This window comes from Maylandia zebra, linkage group LG7 (genome assembly GCF_041146795.1).
Source record: "Maylandia zebra isolate NMK-2024a linkage group LG7, Mzebra_GT3a, whole genome shotgun sequence".
Classification (NCBI taxonomy): Eukaryota; Metazoa; Chordata; class Actinopteri; order Cichliformes; family Cichlidae; genus Maylandia; species Maylandia zebra.
This window is the reverse complement of record NC_135173.1, coordinates 62,960,221-62,985,601: the sequence shown is the minus strand read 5'-3', so window position 1 is coordinate 62,985,601 and position 25,381 is coordinate 62,960,221. Positions and strand designations below refer to the sequence as shown.

The 25,381-nt window shown below is 40.4% G+C and overlaps 1 protein-coding gene across 5 annotated transcripts in view; it reads right to left on the bottom strand.

Moving 5' to 3' along the window:
• kiaa1549la (KIAA1549-like a) overlaps positions 1-25,381 on the bottom strand; it is a 123,978-nt gene that overhangs the window by 39,151 nt on the left and 59,446 nt on the right. For 4 of the 5 annotated variants that reach the window (XM_024803020.2, XM_024803019.2, XM_024803022.2 and 1 more), the window contains exons 6-12: positions 23,978-24,111; positions 22,913-23,081; positions 15,229-15,288; positions 14,111-14,271; positions 12,184-12,355; positions 8,872-9,032; positions 7,075-7,110 (exon numbers count right to left, since the gene is read on the bottom strand). In XM_024803020.2, the coding sequence (XP_024658788.1) occupies positions 7,075-7,110; positions 8,872-9,032; positions 12,184-12,355; positions 14,111-14,271; positions 15,229-15,288; positions 22,913-23,081; positions 23,978-24,111 (893 nt within the window). The remainder of the gene's footprint in view (positions 1-7,074; positions 7,111-8,871; positions 9,033-12,183; positions 12,356-14,110; positions 14,272-15,228; positions 15,289-22,912; positions 23,082-23,977; positions 24,112-25,381) is intronic. The other variant, XM_024803023.2, reaches the window with a different exon arrangement.

Genomic DNA, 25,381 nt, shown 5'->3' with positions numbered 1-25,381 from the left:
CAAAAGTGCGAGGCAGGATTTCTTGCAGAATTGAACATCAGAGATTTCCCATTTACATTATTGGTAAGCTAGTTTTCAGTTTAATTATATATGTTATACTGATGCATTTCAACAAGCAAACAAATAGAGCCAATAGCCAGCTGAAGCATGCATACAACTAATGTTCATGACAGTTTCAGCTGTGTGGTGGCAGATGTCTTTTCTGCCTGTTGCCATAGCAAAAACATAAATACATCTGCACTTTTTATTGTCTTTGCCTACTGTTTTGTGACATCAGTTGCCCATTGTTGCATTGTTCAGTGCACAACACCTTTTATCCTGATATAAGCACTCTGGATTGAGCGGTAATTGAAGCCATAATGTTGGGTAACACACTTACAGCAGAAGCAAAAGCTTAAAGTTTAATTTGGTGAGAAGTCACCACACTTTAGAAAAGCTCGCTGGATTTGACAGGCAATACCATACGTGCAGTTTTTATGGCATGCCACAGAAATTAAAGTTAAGGCTCCTTCTTTTACTGATAAGAGCTACTTAAGTGACACATATAGAATTTTACTTTGTAAACGTTTGCCAACTATTTGCAAATTCTAACACTTGGATAGACTTGCTGCGCATGTTCTATGTAGGGCTCTGGCTATGACAGCAAAAAATTTTAATTTTTCCTTGTTGTCGTTTGCCTTCAGTTTCTGAGCCTTGCACAGGATCCAAAAACTCCCTGTGCATGGGGTTCTAATTTTAAATTTTGAATTCCCACTCAATACTGCTGCTCCGAGAATGTAACCTTAAGCTTTGATCCATGAGTTTGGGGGTTTTTTTGGGTTGTTTTTTTTTTATAGACTGCTCATCATGTAATAAGCCCAATAGCAGTACCAGCTGGAGTTGATCTCTGTGGCACATACACACCTATCACATGCCTGGTGTAGCCATTTCCTGTGATTAAAGCAGAAGCATAATGCTGCAGCTTCAACTCTATTATTGATACAGTCTATTCACTGGGTTTGTGTGTTTCTATACTTTTTTTTATCCGTTTAAAACCTTCTGTTTCACAAGCTGGGCTACTGCAGCTTAAATGTTAAAGTGTGTTTATTATGTTTTTCCTTTTCAGATTTAACCTCTGTGTGAATAGATATGTCAGTAAACACCATGAACGCCAGCGATGGGACTGCCTTTGTTTGACTGGACTGATAGATGAAAGACTTCAACTCACTTTTCAATTCATAAAACATTTTGAGTCCGTTGTCACCCTGAGCTTTTCACGCTAGCTGCAGCACTGAACAACCTGATGTGGGTGAACAGCGCTCAGAGTTCTACCAGCTGACACGACATGGTCTCCTGAATACTAAAGAAACATTTCCAGATAGGTGTTGCTTCTATTTCAGATAAAAGTAATTGAATGGACATCCCTCCCTGAACCTTTTTTTTATCAGTCTCCAAACACCAGAGCTGGCATAATGAAAAGTTGAAAAATAAATAAATAAAAAAAGATTAACAGCACCTTTGAAGTGGGTTTTGGCATAAAGAGACAGAACATAAAAAGAGGCGGCAGCAAAAGCAGTCTGAAAAGCCTCCGAGGCCTGGACACAATCTTTGTATTCAAATTAAGAAAAAGCGTTTAGCGCGCAGGAGTGAAAAAAATTAAAGCGTGGGGGGGGGAAGAAAATTTTAATTTAGGTTACACAACCACGTAAATGAAACCCAGATTGAAAAAAATAATAAAAATTGCCGCCTCTTTTCTATTTCGAGCAGCTCTAAAATGGGACGTCTAATGCATTTGATGATGCATGCTAAATTCTGAGTGCGTGTGAGGTTAGGCAATGCGTGCATCCAGCTGACGGCGTTGTTAATAATTCATCAGTCATACACACCGCTGTACCATCAGCAAGCTCCAACACACGTGGCTGCAGACGTGGATGAGTGCCGGGGAAAGTGATAGGAGCTCAGATAGAGACGGAAAGAGAGCGCTACACCGTAGGCCCTCTCACCATGCCATAAATATATATGGATTGAGTCCATCTTTACACGCATATTCTACCAACTGAATTGATGTATGTTGACAGTTGCTGACTCTTTCATGTGAAAGACCTATGGAGAGTGCAAACACTCATTTGCCTATAACCTATGAGGAGAAAAGAAAGGGCAACGTGCAAGGTAGGAGCACAAGATGTGCTGTTGCAAATATGTCCTTCCACCAGTATGCATGTGGATTATCACAGCACAGGCATAAGGTTTCATGCCACGGGTGCTGAAATGGCACTGAACTGCAGGTGATGGGTAAAGTCATGCATGGAGACAGTATGAATTCTCAGAAATGACAAAGCCGAGGGGATGTAACCTTGAAAAGCAGGCTGACATTTCACCGCTCACATTTGATTCATGATCGTTCTTTCTCTCTGTTCTTTTCACTTCCACACATCTGTCTATTCAAATTGTCTCTGCCCTTTCTTCCTTTCAGGACTTTCTCTTTTCCCATTCTCCCTGCCTTGTCATCTCGCTCCCTCATTTCCTACGTCCACTGACAGTGTGTTGACTTAACAAATGGCCGTCTTTCATCTTACGCGAGGGGCCCAGTTTAATGAAGACTTGAAGCCCGTGCTATGGGGTGATCCTCTGATCTCTCTGTCGGAGATGGATGGTGTTTTTCTCCACATCCATTTAGAACAGCACCAGAAGAAAGAAGGCGAGGAGAGAGAGGAGGACAGCAGCAAGAAGTCTGGGATTTCTTCCACTTGAGGATGTCATATGAAGTCACTCTGAGCACGACTCTGTGGCACCACCAGATTATCCTCCCTTTTTTCCCTTCAGTATCACACAGATGCTTCTCCTCTTGTCTAATTTTAACTCAGAGCAATACCCAACAGCAGCTTGATGAGGTGCAGCAGATGGATAAGATATGCTCTTTTCCCCCTGTGGCCATATTGATTTAAATTCAGCTCCAGCAGGGCTGATAGCGGAAGCACAGCCAAGAGATGCGCTTAAAAAAAATTTAAAAAAAGAGACTAGATGCATAATAAAAAAAATAAAGTAAGGCTTGATTGCACATCAACAAGGTGCTGCAGCGGTTAGATAAACTCCTTCAGGGGGCCAGTCGAGGCATGATGCAGCAAAATGCAAACTACCTTCAGTCCTTTAAATGGCAGCCACTGCATTGTGCACTCACTGAACACCTTACAAATGAAAAATGGATTTCTTCTACTTTCGCTGATTCCACCTCTATTGTACTCCACATGGAGGCCAGCTATCTGAGGCTTTCATGCGTATACAAGGCGGCACAGAGGGAGGAAAAGCCATTTTGAAGAATGTTCCGGCTGCACAGCAGAGTGATAAAGTGAGGAGGAAGCAGCAGAATCCCTCTTTAATGCTTAAACACACATGCAGACCTAATATAAGTCACACTATTGATCAGCAGCTTTAGCTTGTCCTGCACAGCGTGGGAATAGTTCACGCACACATGCGCACGCGGGCACAGTTGCACACAGGAGGTCAACTTGATGGAGTCTGCTTGGTATTCAGATGACTTAACAGAACACACACGCAAGCCAGCTTAAGACACGGACTCCGTTTACGCCTGAAATTTGTATGGGATTTATATCTGCATGTCCCGTGGAGGAAAATTCAAGATGTATACACAAACACTAAAATTAGAATGTGTTGTAGAAAAAAATGAAATGACAACATGGGATCTTTGCCGGGTGTAAATGCGATCTGCAAGATGTGACCACAAATCCAGCCAGTAACTTCTAATCAGCTCTTCTGCTTCTTTCTTCTTGAAAATTAGACATTTTCAAGCTAAATTAATCAAATTAAGCAGTCGTCTTCTAGCATTTCAGTCTTTTTACTTTATAACTGCCTTTTGTGTTTTTCTTTTTCCCCACTGTAGCTCAGCAAGACAACACTTCCTATGAGGAAACACACTGAGGGAATTTGGTGCTACAATAACTCACTCTGCAGGACTGGCTAGGCTGTTAATCTCAGTAATGCGTACCGTGCTTTATGCTCCTTTTGGACTCTAATGGGGACTATAATTTTCAAAATGAACATCTTATTGTATTCAGTAAGACTTGAAACTAGCAACTGAGATCAAATCAAATCAAATCACTTTTATTGTCACATCACATGTGCAGGTACATTGGTACAGCACATGTGAGTGAAATTCTTGTGTGCGAGCTTCACAAGCAACAGAGTTGTGCAAAATACAATAATGTAAACAAGCAAAATACAAGAATGGCTACATCTGAAACTAATAAATATATGTACAATATATAATAGTATATGCATTTCTGGATGTGTATACTAAATATTTTTCTACGTGTGTGTGTGTGTGTGTGTGTGTGTGTGTGTGTGTGTGTGTGTGTGTGTGTGTGTGTGTGTGTGTGTGTGTGTGTGTGTGTGTGTGGCATAACTGTACAGTATGGAGTGCATAATGTTAAAGTTCCAGTAGTGAAGCTGAGGTGTCTATGACGTGTTCAGCAGTCTGATGGCCTGGTGGAAGAAGCTGTCTCTCAGTCTGCTGGTACGGGACCGGATGCTGCAGAACCTCCTTCCTGATGGAAGCAGTCTGAACAGTTTATGGCTGGGGTGACTGGAGTCCTTGATGATCCTCCCCGCTTTCCTCAGGCACCGCTTCCTGTAGATGTCTTGGAGGGAGGGAAGCTCACCTCCAATTATCCGTTCAGAGCACTGCACTACTCGCTGGAGAGCTTTGCGGTTGTAGGCGGTGCTGTTGCCATACCAGGTGGTGATGCATCCAGTGAGGATGCTCTCAATGGCACAGTGATAGAAGGTCCTGAGGATGCGGGGGCTCATGCCGAATCTTTTCAGTCTCCTGAGAAAGAAGAGGCGCTGCTGCGCCTTCTTCACTGTTTTGTTTGTGTGTACTGACCACGTAAGATCCTCAGCCAGGTGTACACCAAGGAACCGGAAGCTGCTCACTCTCTCCACAGCAGCGCCGTTGATGGTGATGGGGGTGTGTACTTCTCTGCACCTCCGGAAGTCCACTATCAACTCCTTTGTCTTTGCGACGTTGAGGGTGAGATGGTTGTCTTGACACCAGTGGGTCAGGGCGCTGACCTCCTCCCTGTAAGCCCTCTCATCACCATTGGTGATAAGACCCACCACTGTAGTGTCGTCCGCAAACTTCACAATGATGTTGGAGTTGTTAGTGGCTGTGCAGTCATAGGTGTAGAGTGAGTATAGGAGAGGGCTCAGTACACACCCCTGTGGAGCATCAGCGTTCATATGAAGTCATTACAAAAGTGCTCACTGAGGTAAACAAGGAGACGTTCATACAAGTGGGGGTCTGTCGTTGCAACCACAATCCTCACCCTCTCCAGGCCATTAGACAGAATGCAGGGTTAGGGCACAGGTATAACATCTGGGATGTTAGCTTTGGGTGGTGAGAAACAAATCAAAATGTATATACCAGAGAAACTAAACAGCTGACTCCTCAAAGTGCAATAAAATTATGAACAAGGCACCCGACTAATGAAATAACTGTTGAGTTAAAATATTCCACCTTGATTTCAATAACTTACTTTAATGAGATGTAATCACAACTGTTTTTTGGAACAGTCTATATAAGCGTGTATTTTTGCTGTAAAGCTGGGCAGATTGTGGACCCTCGAGTTGCCATTTAAAGACCTTCAGTTTTTGGCAACCCGGAGGTTGCTGCTTGATTGCACAGAACAAGAACTGCACGCCATTCCCACTCTCTTTTTTATCGTTTCTTCTAACATCTGGCCTTTCTTATGTAAGCAACAAAAAAAAAAGATTTAAAAAAAACACCAGCCAGTACTGAATGTAGACTGGTCAGTATACATGCCGCCATGAGAATAATTTAAAAAGACCAAAACTAACTGAAAGTCTCTAACTTTAGTTTTCAGCTCCCAAACTTAACTCCTGTTAAATATTTATCTGATTTATTGAATGCACATCTTGCTCGGGTTTGGGAGAGAGTAAATACAGTGGTTGTAGCTTCACGGCGCCACTTATAAAACCTCATATTTTGGGCCTCTTTAATATTTCATGCGCTCTCTTGTGAAACAGCCCATTAAATGTTTACAAACAGTTACGAAAGCAAACACACCTTGAAGCTGGAAAATTTGAATGTTAATATATAATACTAAAAGAAGTGGAAAACACTCAAACCCAACACGTACATGTATTTTCCGAGGAGTCTACACATACTAGCTCCGTGTCCAACCAAAGACATCCCGCCTACCCCTGCATGCATCGTTCCCTCGGCTCGCTTTGCATCTTGAGGGATGAGGATGAGAAAGGCTGGACCAAAATAACCCTGATATGTTCCACCGCAGTAACACTAACCACACTGATGGCCTCTGCACAGTTCTTTGTCATTTAAGGCATTTTTAAGCATCTTTATCTGTTGGCTCTGTTGCTGCTCTGCTTTGAGTTCATGATCATATCATTTAGTGGAAAAACCACATATAAAAAAGGGAATGGGTTGGAGGTCTGTGTGCAGGGATCCTGCTGTGCCACTGCAGAATGTGAGCAGGATAAAACAACCGGTCTGAAAGGGAATGGCAATAGCAAATAAGCCAAGGCTGATGACACAAGCTTGTGTCACTCTTTATGGATGCTACAAAAATAAAAATAGATCAATTTGGTTCGCAGATGTTGAGCTTCATTTTTGCAATTCAAATTTATGGGCCCCGGTTAAAAATGGATTCTTCTTCAGGCCAATAGTATTAAGCTCATTTGGCTGTTTTTATGAGCCAGCATTTTATCAGCCTATCAACTCAAACCTAAACATTTTAAATCTCACTGAGCATGCTTTAGATATTTCTTCACCTGCTCTCAATGCTCCCCCTTCCAATTTCCTATTGATATCTCGTAGCCAATGAGAATGGTGGAAAAAGTGATGTCCACAGAACAGCAGCCGCATGCAAGAATTTACCCGGCAACAAGGACACACAGAACACAGAGTGATAAGCAGCCAACAAAGCAGTTCAAGCAACTGTTCAAACCCTATTAATTAATGAGAATAACAGCAACTCATTCATTCATCCACTGACTCTATCAGTCAGCTATACACCTTTCAGGCGTCTTAGTGAATACCTGGTGGTGGTAACTGCCCTCCCTTCGATATGAAGTCTAAACAGGGAAGAGAGGGAAATGGTCAGGAAAGGGTTATTATAGAATAGAATAGAATAGAATAGAATAGAATAGAATAGAATAGAAAACAGGTGGATAGGGGAGGAAGGAATGCATCAAATGTTCCGGTTTTGGCCATCACTCTAATCTGGGTTAATAAGGCTGTATTCACCGAGTTCAGAATGAAACAAGAGTAGCAAAACAATCAAAGTAGGATACTTCTGACATGCCTACCATGTCGAGCTATAAAAAAAATGTGTATTTTAATTTAAGAAAATATGTTGAACACTTTTTTGAGTGAAAGATCACTAAACACCTCATGCTATGGTGAGTTTTACCCACGGCAAGAACATTCAATGTGTGAAAAAAGGAATTTTAGCTCATCTCCCTTTAACATGGCAGTCTGCTTTATTATGGACTGTCCATGGAAAGTAGCTGGGTGGGGCTTTGCACTTACACCCAGATGTGTGTGCCTGAGATGCCCATTGTAGGGATATCAGCTCCCTTTGATATCATAAAGAGCAAAGAGTAGGAAAAATTATAAACCAAGGTTATTCAAACCTATTTGGTTGGAAAAGCAACAATAAAAGGCAAACTTTTACACTTTCCCTCCACCTAACACAGTCTACAAACCCCTGGAAACTGTACTTATGTGCCACTTTTTAACAACATTATAGGCAAATGAAGCTTTAGTTTTATCCAATAAAGTGTTTTTTCTCATTTCTTACTATTTGGTGGGTACAGAAGTTTTAGAATTGAATTTATGGCCAACGCTATATGATGAAATATCTGTAATCAGTCAGCGTTATCCTTTAATGTGCACATCCGTAACCTACTGTGGTGCAAACGGGCTGCAATCAATTCAAATAATGGAAATTATCTGCAGGCTTTTCCAGTAACTCAGTGAGTCACTTCGCTTTGTTTTGGGCTGTGAAATGTGAACATGGTTCACGTGGATTTACAACCAGCCACATCCCATAAGTCAAGTCAATGCATGTGCTGGAGTGGAGACCTAATGATGATATCGAATTTGAACTTAAAGGCGATCAAATTCTGAACACCCCTGCAAGAATTTTCTGAAGAAATAAGGCTGGCGGGCTCGCTGCTTGTTTAGCACTTAACTGACTGCAGTGACACCAGCAGCTGTTGTTCTGGCGTCATGTGCTGCATGGTGTCAACCTGACCCGATCAAACCCAGCTGGTAGCAATCCATAACAAACATGCCCATTGCAAATGATTGACTTTTACTTAACCTCACACTGGCTCATGTTGGCTGAATGCTATTATTGTGAAAGGGCCAACATTACCCTAAGGTCCACTTCTAGCACAACAGGGCCTGCCCATTTCCTTTTGGTCATTTGGTCTTTGCAGCATGCATGATTAGCAGTAACCATGGGCTATTGGGCAGTGAGAAAACAAATGAGTAATTCCGGGACAGATGGGATTCATTTTTCTGACCTGAAGGAACGGCTTAACACACTCGTTACTCTGCGCAGTTTGTCACTCATAACAGGGTTATGTAATATTTTAGAAGATCCAATTTCTAGTATTGGGATTTGTTAAAGTGAAGCAATGACATTTAGATATTTTAGGTTAATTATTTTTTTCCTCTTCTGCTATAAATACTGCAACAGTTGAGCTGCAGTATTTATAGCAGGAGGGGAGAAAGGAGCAGAAAAAGCAGCAAAGGGAGAGAAAAAGTGGACAGACACAAACACAAAGGGCAATAAATAAAGGCAGGAGAAAGGGATAAAATCTTACCTTGGATCGAGTTTTAAAGGTCCTGAAGGCGCCCGTTTTAAAAAGGACCCTGTTTCTCTTACACAGAATGAAGGCCACCATCCCGATCACCACCATCAATAAGAAGAGAGGCGTCAGAACGGCCATGATCCACAGGTTGCTGGGCGGTGTCTTTACCACAGCTGCACACGAACACAAATGGGTTCAGTCATTAAAAACAATACACTGTATAACAAGTTAATTAAATATCTTTACAAGAGCTTATTAGGTAAACTGATTCAGGCGGTTTTCCCAGATGCCTCATTAACAATCTCTTTTCCACCTCCATGTTTTTCCTTCTTGGACTTCACTAGCAAGGCTATGCATGATTCACAGCTCAAAATATGCTGGACATTGATGCTAAGCCACTGCCTGAAACAAGGCAACATCTGATTGGCTCTTCAGCACAAGTAAAACAATTTAAACAGCAGGTGGGTGTGGCTTCTGCATAAGACCCAGAGGTTTTAAGAGAGAGAGACGTGGCACTGAATTAAAATCACACAGTCAATGCTGTCTGCCAGAGATGAGCATATTAAAGACATCACTACTCTATGACGTCATAAAAATCTAGGAGTATAAAAAGCTGTGGGAAAATAAAGCGTGTAGAGAGTCTGAAGCCTGAGCTTTTAGATGACAGGGATTGCTTGTTTTGAATGTATATCCAATATCAAAATCAGGCAACAACTTGAAGTTCACCAGAGTTTTGAACTAATAACATATTTCTCTGAGTTTCTCTTCAACACAGCAGTTTACCAAATGGATGCATCTCCATTACAAGAATTAATGTAGATGGTTTCCACTGAGGCCATGAAAGCAAAGCAAATGAATTTTACAGGAACACTGTGTTCAGCTCCCTGCCCAAACACTGTGTGGAGGAGCTGTGAAGGGCACACATGGTTGTTGGTGTCTTTCCAGTTTCTGTATAACTCAGAGGGAGAAAAGGTAAGGGGGAACATTTTGTCCTCTCCAGCACAAACAATACGAACAATAGTTACTCAAAGAAAACTGACCTGAAAAGCATATCTAACTACAGCGTCTTCTTAATTTAGAAAATCCTGTTATGCGTTATTTTATTTCTATTTCATTCAAAGCTCTTTTAGATGCACTGAGTATAACTGAAAGTTAATTTAAACCCAAATGTCACAGTAAGCCAACACTGCTGTGCCCAAGTTTAGCAGATCTCTCCTAAAGAGGAATGTTTTAGCAGTGTGGGGTCTCTACAACTGCTACTAAATGAGAAATGTGCTCTGTGAGTTGATTCTGCGTCTATAATATCTCACACTGACAAGATTTGTGTTAATATTCAAAGAAAAAAAGGTCCACGTACTTCATTGCTCCTATTTTTATGCTAATTAATTCTAAATTCTAGACTAAAATCTGCAAGTGTTAGAACAAATGGGAACAGATCTTTTTTACACCAGACATTTTGACTTGTCACAGCAGGAAAAGCACTTAATGAAACATTAATAACTTAATGGAGTCATCTTTCACTCTCTGCCATAAAGTGATCCCGTAAGCCGTGACAGTGAACCAGCATGCATGACAGTAGAGCCGCTCCAAAGTGAAATGCAGCCGTCATTAATCCGTCTACTGTGCAAAAACATCAATAGTTGATCAATATGTACTTGGATTACACATTTCAACTTTGACAAATTATGCATTCATTTAGGACCTTTACATCAAGGATTTAAAACAACAGATCAAAATTTACTATAGCAGCTGCAATTCCTAAGCAGGTAACTACAGAGAGCTAAAATCACTGCTTGTAAAACTAGATTTTCAGCCTGATGAACACCCCGAAAAATTTTAACAGCTGCTTTTTTAACAGGCTGTGAAGCTTGTGTTTGTCCCAAAAACTGCATTTCCACCTCAATAAGCTGTGACAAAACCAAAAAATGCCACAAACAACCAGCAAACCTGTTTTGAAACTCCTTACATTATCTTTCTTGTCAAAACTTACTAAATACAATTATTACATTGTGTATTTAATTCTTTTAAAAAATACCTTTTATTATAGTCAAAGGAGCTTTCAAAGAAAAGCGTCTGGACTTCTTTAAGTTGCTTGAAGACGTTTCATCTCTCATCCGAGAAGCTTCTTCAGTTCTAAGGTCAAATGGTGGAGAGTCCCAGATTTAAACCTAGTGGGAGTTTCCCCCCCACAGAGGGACAAAAGGACCCCCTGATGATCCTCTAATCGCCTGAGCCAAGGTGTGAAACTGGGTGTGGGTCCCAATCAGCCAGAGTTTCGGGTGAGCTCGTTGTGAAACCTGGCCCCACCTTATCATGCGAATTCCTGAGGTCAGATGGCCCAGGATGTGAGTGGGCATTAAGGCGTCTGGGGAGGAAACTCATTTGACCTTAGAACTGAAGAAGCTTCTCGGATGAGAGGTGAAACGTCTTCAAGCAACTTAAAGAAGTCCAGACGCTTTTCTTTGCAAGCTCCTTTGACTACGATGACCTGGATGACTGAGAACCTTCACAGACACCTTTTATTATATAAATATTCTTGTAAACACTGGTTATATATTTAGGTTCTGAACCTGTTTGTTGGAAGCTCATAATTATGCTATAAATATACAGTTGGTATTAAGGAAAAAAAATAGCCCGCTTGTTATTTCCCAAATTGCACCCCACTATGGTTTAAGTTGATAACAATACTATACTACTAATTTAGCATATATTTTGCAAGCATACTTAGTAGTTAGCAACTGTAAGAGGAGAGGTAACAAGAAAAGCAATTGTATCAACTCTAGTTCACAAATTTACAAATAAAGACCTTCTACATTTTGTTTTGTTTTTTATCACAAAGATACACACAATTTAAAGCTAATGTTAGTGTTATACTGCAGGCATGAAAAACTAAGCCAAAGTCCTAAAAACTGCAGTTTCTGAAGTGGCCACTTGAGCCTGGCTTCAAAAATGAGTCTCCACAAAAATGCCCATATTTACAGCAATGCATGTTTACAGGCTGATCCAAACAACAGCTTTGATCTTTATAGCCAATATGTCATAACTAGTCTATGCTGGGTGAATTTCTAACTTACCAGTTTTGGTAGTTTTTGACAAGCTAAGCCTGCTCAGCCTAGCTTGCACCCTAGCTAGCTTTCTGGCTACAACAATCAACATGGTCATAGCCAAAAAACTGACACTTACATTTTGTTACATTAAAATAGCTTTTATGCATAGTGACACTGGGATAAATAAAGCCCTCTTTTGTGTGACTTGCCTGGTCCCTGATATTCATGATATATGACAATGTAACTGAATACTGGAGGAGTATAATGAGAAGCTTACGTTCAGCCTGGACTTGTACAAAGTATCCCAGGGTCAGAGCCATGGTCTGGGAGTCCAGACTGCTCAGTGTCTTAGCAGCTGTGGTTCCAGAGATGGGTGCTCCATTCAGCTGGGCATAGTAGGTCATCTCTGCTGGGTTCTTGGGACCGGGAAGTCTACGCATGCTCACCATCTGCAAGAGAATGGGGATGTCATAAAACCTTGAGTAATATGAGAAAAAAATGTTTTACCACAGTTCATACTAATAAAACATATTATATGGCAAGATTTAACACAAAATCCAAACTCTCTTTCTCTCTACCGAGCAAAGGATTAAAAATTCTTGCTGGTGGCCCAATCAAAACTCTGAATCAGCTCAGTTGCTTTAATCAAGTCGAGCATTTGGTGGAAGATAACTACACTTGGGGAAGACACTCGAGGATAACTGAGTCACTTGAAATCTCAATTTCCTTTCATCATACATCAAACACCATTTTTAATTTGACAAACATTACACGGTTTAATAAAGTCCGGTAATTTGATTTTGTCATAAGAAGAAGGGATGTGTGTTATTAAATGGCTGGATGATTTCTCCACTGGCTACACCCCGCACCACCCTTTCTGTCTCTCTCTGCCAGCCTCTCCCTCCTCCACTTTGCAAGCATAAAACCGGTCATCCATGGCAACCATAAAACCTTACGGGTGTGTAAGGCATAAGGCCCAGGAAGAGTCAAACATTGTCTTAATTTGCACAATATGGAGCAGTGGAGCCAAATCCCCAAAAGTCATGCACACACACACACACACACACACACACACACACACACACACACACACACACACACACACACACACACACACACACACACACACAGGGTTTTACTAGAAAAACACAATGAAAATTAACTTACTGGCACTTGAGACCTATTTATGACAAATTTAAGACTTTATTTAAATATTTGGGTACTGCTTTTAAAGGTTTGACATTGTAGTGTGTCTCAGTTTTCATAAAGTTTGCCCTTTCCATGTCAGTTTTCTGGCAGCGTACTTCATGCTCCCCTGCAGTTTATGCGCTCAGAATATCAGCATTCTTGAACGCAACAACAGTTTTGAAACCCGTCCCCGCTGACTACTGTCAGTAGCGCTGTCCAGGGTGCTAAATCTGGAGCTGTCCAGGGACATGCAGACTTTCACAAATAGTAAGTTTGCAATTTCCCAAAGCCCTGCCAGAAGGGGGTTCAGGGAATGATACTGACACTATGTTCATTGATAGTTCTTCCAGGGCAAATGTGAATGTTATTTATTACATTGAAATTTTGCATGGCTTAGAGGGAGGGGAAACAGAAACTTAAAACTCAGGATGAACAGAGGAACCAAGATTTTTGATTATTATGAACTGTGAGTTGTGCAAAGCTACCAAAGTGTAATATAAGAACAAAATTATGTTGCTTGAAATTATCATAGTAGGTCCTCTATATCACCACTTTGAGCATCGTTAGTACAGCAAAGACATAATGTGAATTACAGTAAATTACAGATTGTATAAGCAGAGTGAAGGCATATCAAAGACAACCATGACTATAATTATTGTTATATTTTTCCAGTAAATATACATATTAATTTGTTTTTGAAGCACAGAAAGGAGTTTAGAAACCAGATTCTACTGTGAGCTTCTGAGACTCTGTCCCACATTTTCTGGAAAAAGGTAGATGTCTACAGACCGAATGTGAAATCCCAATACCTAGAGCTATCTTAATAAAAGATTAAAGCTAAACCTGAATCTCTAAAAAAATAAACCTGAGTAGGTGAACACTGTGTACCAGTTTCTAAATACAAAAGGTGATGAAACTTATAGAGGCGCAAAGTGTTTTTCTTCCCGTATGGAGGAAGCAGAAGACGCCATCATCACAGCCACACACTGAGATCCACAAATCCCATTTCCACCTACCTGTACGGTGTAGCCCCCCACAGTGGTGGCCCGCCGGGATCTCGCCGTCCGAGGGCCCTGCCTGCCAGCCACCAGGAAGAGCTCAGCTAGCCGTTGCTCCATAAGACTGGCAAAGCTTTGGTAGTTGACCTCCAGGGAGGAGCTGTCTACATCCTGGATCACTGTGAGTTGAGACAAGAGAGGACAGAGGAGGGATTTTGAAGGGGGGGGGGTTCAGGCAGTCAAAGAGAAGAGAAACCGGAGACAAGTGAAGAGATGGAGGACAGGAAGGAAAATACAAACAGGACAAGAGCAAAGGGAGGAAAAGAGAAAATAGGTGTGAGGAGGTGATAAAGAGAGAGAATGAGAGTGTAAAGACAAATTAGCTGAAGACAGTATTAATACTTGAGAAAAAAGAAGGAAAATAGATAAGAGAAACAAGCAGACAGGAGATGAGTGGGCTATCAGAGAGGACTGGGTGATTGTCCCTTCAATTTAATAGCTGATCATCTTGAAACTTCTATCAGGGCTACAGCGGCACACAGAGCAAACAGTCTGTCTGTATCACACACGCACAAACATATAAACAAACACACACGCACAAACAGATGAAGGTGCTTGCATCAATCTTGATCTTGAGTGCGCGTCTCTTATTAGAGGCCATAAGTGAGATGAATCTGTGGACAGACACACAGACACACACACACACACACACTTCAGAATCATTCACACCCTGCCATGATGTGATGTGAAGTGATCTCTCCCTCTGCCCCGGTCAGGAAGCTGTGAATTATACATCAATAGGTTTTCCCGGGAACAGAGCAGCTAAAGACACTCTGACACGGAGAGCTTAAGCGGGCGAGGGGGGGGGGGGGGGGGGGGGGTGCAAAGGGAGGTGGGAATGGGGGGGGGCTCAAGAGGAGAGGAAAGGAAAATGTAAAGATCCAATACCATTGTGCTGAATTGCACAACAGCACGCGGCAGGCATTTAACTAACTGCTGTTTTGTCCAATCGATGCAGCTCTTGATTACCACTGATCACCAAGCAGCACCTCAGTCCATGTGTGTGTGTGTGTGTGTGTGTGTGTGTGTGTGTGTGTGTGTGTGTGTGTGTGCGTGCGTGCGTGCGTGCAATTTACCCGTTATGACCCAGTAGTTCTTGGTTGCTGCAGACGTGTTGAGATTATGATACTCAAGAGCTGGAGACAGAGAGACAGAAATAGGGGGTTAGATTAGATTAGATTCAATTTATTGTCTTTGATAAAGTATCTAACACAAACAATGAAATGCAGTTTGCCATCTAATCTGAAGTAAAAACAATAACAAAATTCATAGAAATATGGGAAAGTCTCATTTGAGTCTTTTTACCATCTAAAATTTACTTTGGGATATTTTTTAGTATTTTCTAAAGATACACACATGCAGACCAGAACTTCTGATTTTGGATGGAGCTCCTTTCTATAAATAATAACACTGACAGTTCCCTAAGATCGTATTTTTATTTATTTATTTATTTCTGGTTTACACTTTTATGGCGTGAGTTGCAGTTTTTTGTTTTTAAACTGTTGAGGATGTTGAACCCATGTGGAACAGAAATAGAAAAAAATCCTTTGTTAAAGGTAACGTTTGAAAACGTTCACCCCTGGATGTCAGTAGATTGTATACTGCAGTCAATTGAATTGTTTTTTCTTAGCCCTCCCAATTCAAATGCATAACCCTAGCAATGATAGCCACTGTAGTAAAAACATATTTTAGTCTTCCAAGAGAGATTCAATTTGCAGTATTTTTACTTTTTCACCCCTGAGTCACCTCAAAAACCCTGGACACCATTCATCGGTAGAGAGTGTAGGCTGTCAGCCTGCTGTTTACCTCAGCAGTAAACGTCTATTTACTCTGGAGGAGGCTGTAAAACCTTTTGAAAAGAGTCTAATATGAATTAATGAGTTAGTGAAGCTCACTGCTGTCTGATGAAAGCGATACTAAAATGAGTTTTTGAGGATATCCCGAACTGGTTTTTGCCATTATTAGTTAGCCAGCCTTACTGAATCTTAGATCTAATATTGCGGGCTCAGCGAATACGATGTGAGAATGTAATCAACCTATTTATCAGAGAGAAACTCTGATTTTTAGAACACCAGAGCCTAACATCAGCTGCTACAGTGTTAGCATATAACCAGCTGTTATTGTTGTTGTTGTTTTGCAAGCTCTTGTCACCTGGCAGGAGACCGGAGGGTCACATGGCTAATCTGCTGACGCTAAATGATTGTGACAATACTGATAATAAATTTATGGACATTTTTGTGTGTTAGAGCCCTTCAGAAGAGGTTTGAAATGAGCAAGGATAGAGAACAGTGGAGGAGAAAGACAATGAGAAAGAGATGATATAAATATATATGTATAAATGTCATATAGACATATATAGTTTGAATGAGATATATTATGATCTTTTAAAAGTTACTTATAAGGCGTACTGCATATGTGGCCCGCTTCTCGTGAGGTCTGTCTTGGCTACTTTATTAAACATAGCGGGGAAGCAGGTAGTTTCCACGATCCGGTGCCCAATCCTATGTATTTTAATAGATTATTAAATCTACTGGTGTTGGCCAGAGGGGCCGATGGTGCGATATGGCAGCCTCGCTTCTGTTAGTCTGCCCCAGGGCAGCTGTGGCTACAACTGTAGCTGCCTCCACCAGTGTGTGAATGTGAGAGTGAATGAATAGTTGAATTGTAAAGCGCTTTGAGGGCCCCGAAAAGCGCTATATAAATGCAATCCATTATTATTATTATTATTATTACTTCCAAGTTTATTTTCCCGGGTAACAATTAAATCATAATTAATAAATAATTGAGCTACACATCTCCTCTGCTGATGTACTATAATTATTACACAGCAGTGTAGGTCAGGTTTCATTATCTGCTTTGATTTCCTTTACCTCTCACGTCTACACTAGCCTTCAGTCTTCCTTCCCACTCGCGTGCTTCTGTTAGCAACTCACTCTCTGCTTGTTTACCTGTCAGTGTATTCATTTCCTAAAACGCCGGCTCCTTTCTGTCCACCCGGCCGTCTCCTTCTGCTTTTATACACACACATCATCACTCCCTCAGCCTGTCGACCTCTTTCTGTGTCCTCTTCATCCGTCAAGCTCTCCCTCCTTATTTCCCATCTGCCTGTTTTACCATCTGTCTCCACCTAACTCCTCTGAGCTGGCTGCTTGCCGAGCATTGAGTGTTTAGCCTGAGTCAGTGGCATTACATGATGCAGTAGCTGTTATCAGCCCGCGTCCTGTCTGCCTGACGTCTCTGTATCTGAACGAGTTCATATTCACTGCGCTGTCCTCTCGAGTTAAACAAGTTCGCGTAAACACATAAGACAATCCGCACCGAAGTGTGAAAGTTTAGACTCATTCACTTTGAGAACCTGCTCAATGTGCAGATGACTCCAGCGCTCTGATTTCATCAACACAACAGCTGGAAAAAAAGAGGAAGAAACTTGAAGAAGAATCAGATGAAAAAATAAAAGCAAAAAGCTACTTCTACTATCTAGAAAAATGCCATTTCTCAACAAGTGTAATATTATTGCCTGTGGACTATTTTCACCTGTAGATTGACATATTATCGAGTGAGCATTTTCCATAGGCTATATATAAAAGACAGATGCAGCCATCCTCACATTAACACTGTCACTTTAAAATGTGACAAAGAGCTTTATGACCGTAATCATTTTGCTTCTCTGAAGCCAGATGCTACGAGTGAGTGGTGAAAGTAACTGAGGAATTGAGGGCGCTGTGTTGTTATCAGCAACCACAGTAAGGGTTTAGACACAGAGGATAGTGAGCAGATTGGCGTCTATTGGATTGTTTTAATTGAACTAGTTTCTGCATTCATGGTAATACATGGACATGTGTATACTTTTTTAGCCTCAGTTTCATCTGTTTACCTTATGAACGCAGACATAGAATTCTTAATATGAAACCTAAAATCTTTTGTTTCTCTGTTTTATTTCTATCAATCGCTCAAGCCACACCTGCTCCCATTGAATCCAGGGGATGAAGTGCTTTATATTCTGAACAGCAAGTTTGTTTGAGGGAAAACAAGGATTCGCAAAGAATTGCATCATTTGTTTGACTGACAGCTAAAGCAGCACGATATAATAACCACGTGAGATCAAAGCTCCCTCAGATGTACGCTGCCAAAATTCAGTCACGCTAACCTATAGTTAGCACAGGAAGGTGTTGGGTTTTTTTTTTTTCCCCAAATTAATCTCAGTTTAGACAACATTATAATGAGAATAATTTAGACATCTCACTGACCTGAAGGTAAGGATACACACCAAAGCAAATGCAGACACTCTATAAGGAGACAGGCTCAAACATGCACAGTCATTCCCTATGGCAGCTAATTAAATTCACATTACACATGCCTTCACTGCTTTACAGGCACGCAGCATACTTGAGCCTGTACTTTGAAGAATAATTAAATACACCTGGTGAAAGATTAAAAAATATAATTATACTATAAGGTTGCCCTTTAATCCTCAAAAATGCAAACACTTAAATGACTATATGCTCCTCTGTATGCAAACAGACTGTTCATATGAATCTCAGTATAACTATAGTTAATTTTTCTGACCAATACAGTGACCTGCATATGATCATTTCCGCCCATTTGTTCATTTAATTATGTTTTTAGATTATTATATACAAAACCATTCGCTCACTGTTTCCCTAGAAAAACATGCTGCTTTTAAGAGAACAGACACTGTTTCCGTGGTGATGCCAAGTGGGTTTGCATGTGACTAGGTGAAGTGTGATGTTTGAGCCCTTTGGGTGTTGAGAGCATGCACAAATAGATACTAATCTAATCTCACCGGGCTAAAATTAGCTCATTCGGGGGACATGGTCAACAGACTGCCGATGGCACAATCGAGATGATCGGAGCTGTGCAGCTGTTTGCCCTTTCAAAATCTCACAGATGGCAGTAGAGACAAGACCGGAATACAAACAGAGCTCCTGTGGCTCATCTTTGGGGTCTATGGTCATTTATATATGTTTGTAGAGTCTGCGTCAGCTACTGCAATAATTAATGTTTACCGTAAAGATCTTCAGGAGTTGCACTGTTTTTTGGGTTGTTTTTTTTAACTGAATGAAACACTTGAAGTGACAGAGGTGACTGCAGGTTATTCATTTGAGTAGAGAACACAAATTACTCTATAGTACCCTAAAGTGGCCTTTGTCAAGGTAATGCTTGATATAGTCAGGTAACTTAATCATTTCTTTAACTTGTTAGCACCTTCCTGTAGTCTACCTACCTTCAGGTATTTGTAGCTAAATATATAAATACATAAATACAAATAAAATACATTTAAATACATTTAAATTCAATTAAATTCAATTATTAATAATAATGACAAGCTGAAATAATTATTTCCTATATGACTTTATCAGTCCATCACATTTCTTTTGGCCCACTCCTTCCAATGTTGCTTCACTTCATTAAAGTCCTGCAGGTATTAGTTTATGCACGCCTCTCTTAGGGCCAGCCTTTCATTCAGGCTGAAGTCTGGGCTTTGGCTGGGCCACTGCAGCACCTTGATTCTTTTCTTTTTCACACACACTCTGTTGTATATCTGCTGCTGTTCCTGAGATTTTTGTTCTGCTGAATGACCCATTTTTTCCTTAGCTTTAGCTGTCAGCCAGATGGCTTCACATTGAACACTTTGGTATACAGAGGAGTTCATCATCAGCTCAATAACTGCAAGATTCCCAGATTGTGTGGCTGCAAAACAAGCCCAAATCATCAAACGAAGATTGACAACAGCCCTAAATGTTTCCCACTTGTGAATAATCTTTCTCACTCAACTTCAAATTGTTTTGAAATTACTTTATAAGCCTTCCCAGATTATTGCTGATGTTTTTCCTCCTTGGCATTAAAACAGACCTGAATGCTCCAGATGAGCAAGCTGCCAAAACCTGCACTTTTATAGAGGTGGGCACATTTGCTCATGATCAGTTAATCAAGCGCATTTCATTAGCAGAACCTGTCTGCTACTTACCCTCTTAATTCCTATGTAAGCAGCGTGGATGCACTTTCACAGAGTCCTATGCAAACATTGTTTTGGGTGTTTGTTTTATTCTTCTCTCTAACTAAACAGTTTGACCTCTTTCTGTTAACATATATGTGATAAAAGACCATCACTCTTCTTGAATTAGAAAAAATATAAATATTGCAAGGAAAGCCTTAGGTGAGAGCTCTTTGAAGCATGTGGGGGGAAAAAATGAGTAGCACCTTGCATTTTGTAGGAGTACCTAAAATAATCTTACTGTTTATGCAGAATGCTGCTAATGTCACATTATAGCAACCATAAAAACCATAACAAATAATGAGAGTTTTTAGTTAATTTAACTGCAAAATAATAAGTAAAAAAAAGCATCAAATATAGCATGACATAGGAATAGTTATGGAATAAATAAATAACATTAAAACTCTACTGCATTAAAGTAGTTAGTTACATTTCTACTGCTCCTATCCATGCTTTCATTCACTCGTCTCATTTTTGCTGCAGGACACGCGTCACAACACCAGATGCTAAAGGAAAAATGAAACCCCAGCAGGTTTGATTAAACAGCAGAATCGGATGTTCTGATAATGAGAATGGAATAACTGCATCAGCCATGATATTTTAGAAAATGCCTCTTATCAGTGTTACCCAATCCTTAATTCCCCCGTAGAGAAGCAGGTCAGACATTTGTTATGTCACGAAACATGCAACGCCCTGCAGTGAACTCACTGGTTCTCAGTAGTGTTGTGTTTTCATTCCAGCCTTGCCAGAATGAGTGTAACACTCTAGCAAGTCATAAAAAATAAATAAATAAAAACATTCCCTGATATTTTCTTGGTTTCGGATCTTTGAGGCAGATATACAACATGTTCAAACCTACCTCAAATTTACCTCGGGGTGATATATTGATTAAAGTGGAACAGAGCAAGGTAAATAAAAAATGTAACGTATTTATTTATTTGAAGTTCTTCTCAGTAGGTGATGAAGATACCAGCAAAACAAAAACTACAAAGTCACCTTTTCAGCTATAAACTATCCCTGACAACGCAGAGGAGGCTCCTTCTGATTTGTCAGAATGAGCTAAAAAAAACAAAAAAACAACAACAACAACAACATCAACAAAAACCACACCCATTAGGGCAATATAACGTCAAGTCAGTATAATGTCAAAAGCAATCTTGCCAAATCGGGCCAAAGTCCTAAGTCTCCGACAATGGCAGCTGTGGATGAGGTTGATTTTGATAGTGTTATAATAAGCTCTGGTACAGTGCATTGACATATACAGCTAAAGTGTTGCTGCGACATTTAACTAAACATTGCAAAGTGTGAATGTAATATTTCTTAATATTTTCTAAATTGTCAGAGCAACATGCCTCACCCGATGATGAATTTCTCATTTTAATTTCCCCTTGCAGCCCTTTATAAAAGATTAGAAATGCATCATAATCATCCAGCCGCGACTCTAAGATGGCTTGAAGGTAGATCTAGTGAATGAGTACTGAGCACCCTAACTGAACTCTAATTTACTGGTTATACATCATTTATTCTGAATTAGACTGTTGAAGTCTTTGTGTGCTGCACAAAGTAACAATCTCAGTGATTAATAATGAAATACTAAAAACTGCAATTCCTCCAATGGCCACTTGAGGCTCCAAAAGTGAGTCAATTTGCTTGTTAAATGCAAAACTAACACCATTAACATCATGTTTCTAGCCTGATATGCTACAATAGAGAGTTTAACCCTTCATAACAACTTTGAGTGGCGTAACTGATTTCATTGGTCGATGGCGCCAATCAGCATCGCCTTCACTAACTGGAGTGATTCTAAAAGACCTCTCGACATCATTTGTGCTGTTGGTGGCTTCCAACACATTCTCACTCCCAAAGCGTAACATTTTACACTAGGTGACAAATCGTCTGTATATTACGCTTCCGGGCACCCAACACGTCCATATATCACGAGATCGGAAAAATGAGGAAACATGAGAACTGTTTGGAATGAATCTACACATGTACATTTGTTTTACTTAAATCGCTTTGAAAAACACTATCTAACGTCATTAAAGTGCTGGGTAAGGTTAGGGATAAGGTAAGGGTTAGGGCTGGAATACATGGCTGGAACGTGTATTACCGTGGGAGCATCATTCTACTGGATTTCATCCATAACCCGGCACGTAGCATAAAGAACGCTGAAGGTCACCTTTCACATTCCTCAGGAAGGCCTCTGGACTTGACAGGTCGTCACTACATTACGCCTCGGGAGTGAGAACGGGCTCTGACTTTTGGAGCATTTTTAAAGGATTATCTGAATACATGTATGGCTTTTTTGTAGTGCAGATCAGCCACAAAGTTTAACTTCACCTGTGGTGATCATTACAGTGGCTACAACCATCTTTTATATACAGTCTATGGGTACCATAAACTGTTAATGCGGTTGCTCAAAAATGGGATTCCTACCTGCAGCAAACCACACTGGAAGTGATGTAAAGCATGCTTTAATGCTCACAAAATCTGTTTCTGCTAATCAACATGGCAGATGCACTAATTAAATTTCATTACTATTTGTTCTGGGTGCCATAAACCTAAAACTTTCAATAAACATAAATGGGGGAAAATAAAACCAAAAGCATCTGTATGGCTATCTTACAATGAATAATCGATTACTGTGTGTCAATGTACAGTATGTATGTACAGCACTTTAGCTGTAAGTGCAAAAAATAACTAAATGGATAAAAGTGTATTGAGTGTATTATGGATGCACTTACGCTCAGCGATGACCAGCGGTGGGTAGAACAGAAAGTACCCCACCAGCTCAGCAGTGAGCTGGTTGAGAAGACTGCTGGAAATTGTCCCGTTAAGTATTGAATCCTGATTTTTCACCACATACACCAGAGTGACTGAGGGGGAGTCAGGCTCCTGGGAGACACTCTGGATCTGAGGATAAACACACAAGCACAAAATACATTTTATTATTTTTATTTGAATCCGCCTGTCAAATATGGTACACTATGTGCCCCATAGTCATTCTAATATTTGTCATATTAGAATGACTTCAATACTTTATAGCGGGCACACAAACAGCCAGCTACGGCTGCATGTATAATTCAAATATTTCTGCTGAAATATCTAAGCGTATCATGCCAAATGTCAAAAATCCACATAAAGAATGCATACCAGAGCTTCAGACACAGTATTACACTTTGAGTGAGCACAATATAATAAGACCTAGGTGGTGCTGTGAACCTTATGTGAATGAGTCACCGTAAACGAGTGGATGGCAATACAAGGTACGAGGGATTCCCATCACATTCCTCCATGAGTGTTAATATTTCAGAGGATAAATTATGAATGGAGCCTATATATCTGTCTCTTCATGCTGAGACCTACTTCTGATTGTGATGGTGTGTGCATGTGCAGTATATCCTGCATTCATGAGGGTACATTGACAGATGGAGAGAAAGAGACAGGAAATAAGAAAGAGGAAAGAAGAGCTTCAAAAAATAAAAATAAAACAGCATTGCACACAAATGAGCTTTGATTGTGTCTCCAGTTGTTTAACAAAACAGCTATTTTCTTCTTTATTTTTTTAAATTGCTGCAAAACTGTCTGACCTTTTATACCAGGCAATTACCACAGAAAACACAAGAAACACACGCCTGAAATAAGGTATTCTGACTAGTTATAGAGTGGATACAATCAAGAAAGCTTGTTTTCTGGTAAGTGACGAGAATTTGACTTTATTATTCATGTAAACCTTCTCAGCATGCAGCATGCAAATACTGCTTATTTGTCCGTCTGTTTTTTCTAATAAAAAACGCCCCACGCAGCACCTCAACAGTGAGTGTGTTGTAGGTCTCCAGCACTTTGTCCTGAGCTTCATCAAAGGCGTTCTCCAGCCTCTGCTCCAACATCTGAACAAAACTGCAGGAGTAGATGTTGTCTGTCGGGCCAACAAACCTCAATACTGGAAAACAAACCATAAAAAACAACAACATTATTTATAGACTGCAGTTTTAAAAACCTACAAAGTTTGACAATGTTCCCTTTTTTTTTTTTTTTCATGAACCGGTGGTAAGATGCTTTAAAATTTTTCACTTTATGGGCAGTTAGCTCAGCAGGATGAGACAGAGAAATGGCCCGGGAGCCTGGGAGCCTCTTCCAGTGCAGATAGCTTTTTTACTCCTCTATCAATCAAGTGTATTTCATTTTGCTCTCGTCATTAAAAGGATAAAATAAACCAATTATTGAACAAAAACTCTTTAGTTTGAAAGTCAGACACATTCATATTTATTATAACTGATTTATGGGTGGCAACCTTGTGTCCAGTGCCTCTAATGCCATTCTCTGGTGATTTCTTTAGCAGAAACCTACGTATTCAGGTACCAGCTCCAAAATCTGGCTCTTCAGATAACAGACTTTCATTTAGAGTTTAATCTGTTGTCATGGCAATGTTGTAGCTACAAATTGAATTACTGCACCACAAGAATCATGGAAAGAGAAATTATTTAAAAACTCTTCAGCAATCCACTTCATCACGCTGCATCTAGAATCTGTATCTGGGGCTGTGGTTTAGGCATTAGTGCCCTATATAAATGTCGGTGTGATCAATAAACCTAAGCAGTGAGACACAGAAAGAGGATTATCATCACTATCTAGAATTAGAACAACTGAAAATAGTATTTCTATGTTAGCGTCACACAGTCCTGCACCGAGGAGGCACAGGGTAAGCAATATTGAGTCTATCAGATTACAGCAGATGTTATTAATGTTGTCGCCCTCTGTTCTCGCCTTGCACTCTTGTCTTTCTTTGCTGTTTTTTAAAAAAAAGCTCTGTAGCGACTGGGATAGGAGAGGTGGAAAAATATTCTGACCTAAATTCAAATGCCGTGATGCTTATGAGTGCGGGCTACATCTCTCAAAAAAAGAAAAAAAAAAAGACACTACATCATTCACTGGTGTCTTAGCCTGCAACACTGTGCAGGCGCAAACACTGCTGACCCAGTTGGTAATCTTATGTAAATGGGTCTGTGGCTGCTAAATTGGCATATACTATACATTTATGGATTAAAGCTGTACAACACAGAAATGGGTTTTAATTTCTGCTTCAAGTGCCTACTTCACATCCAGGAGTAGATACAACAAACACAGCAAACATCACTACAAGTGCTAAAGTGTGGGAATTGGCAGAGAGCTGTAGTTGTTTTTACAGAAAACGTGAAAGCCAAAAAATAGAT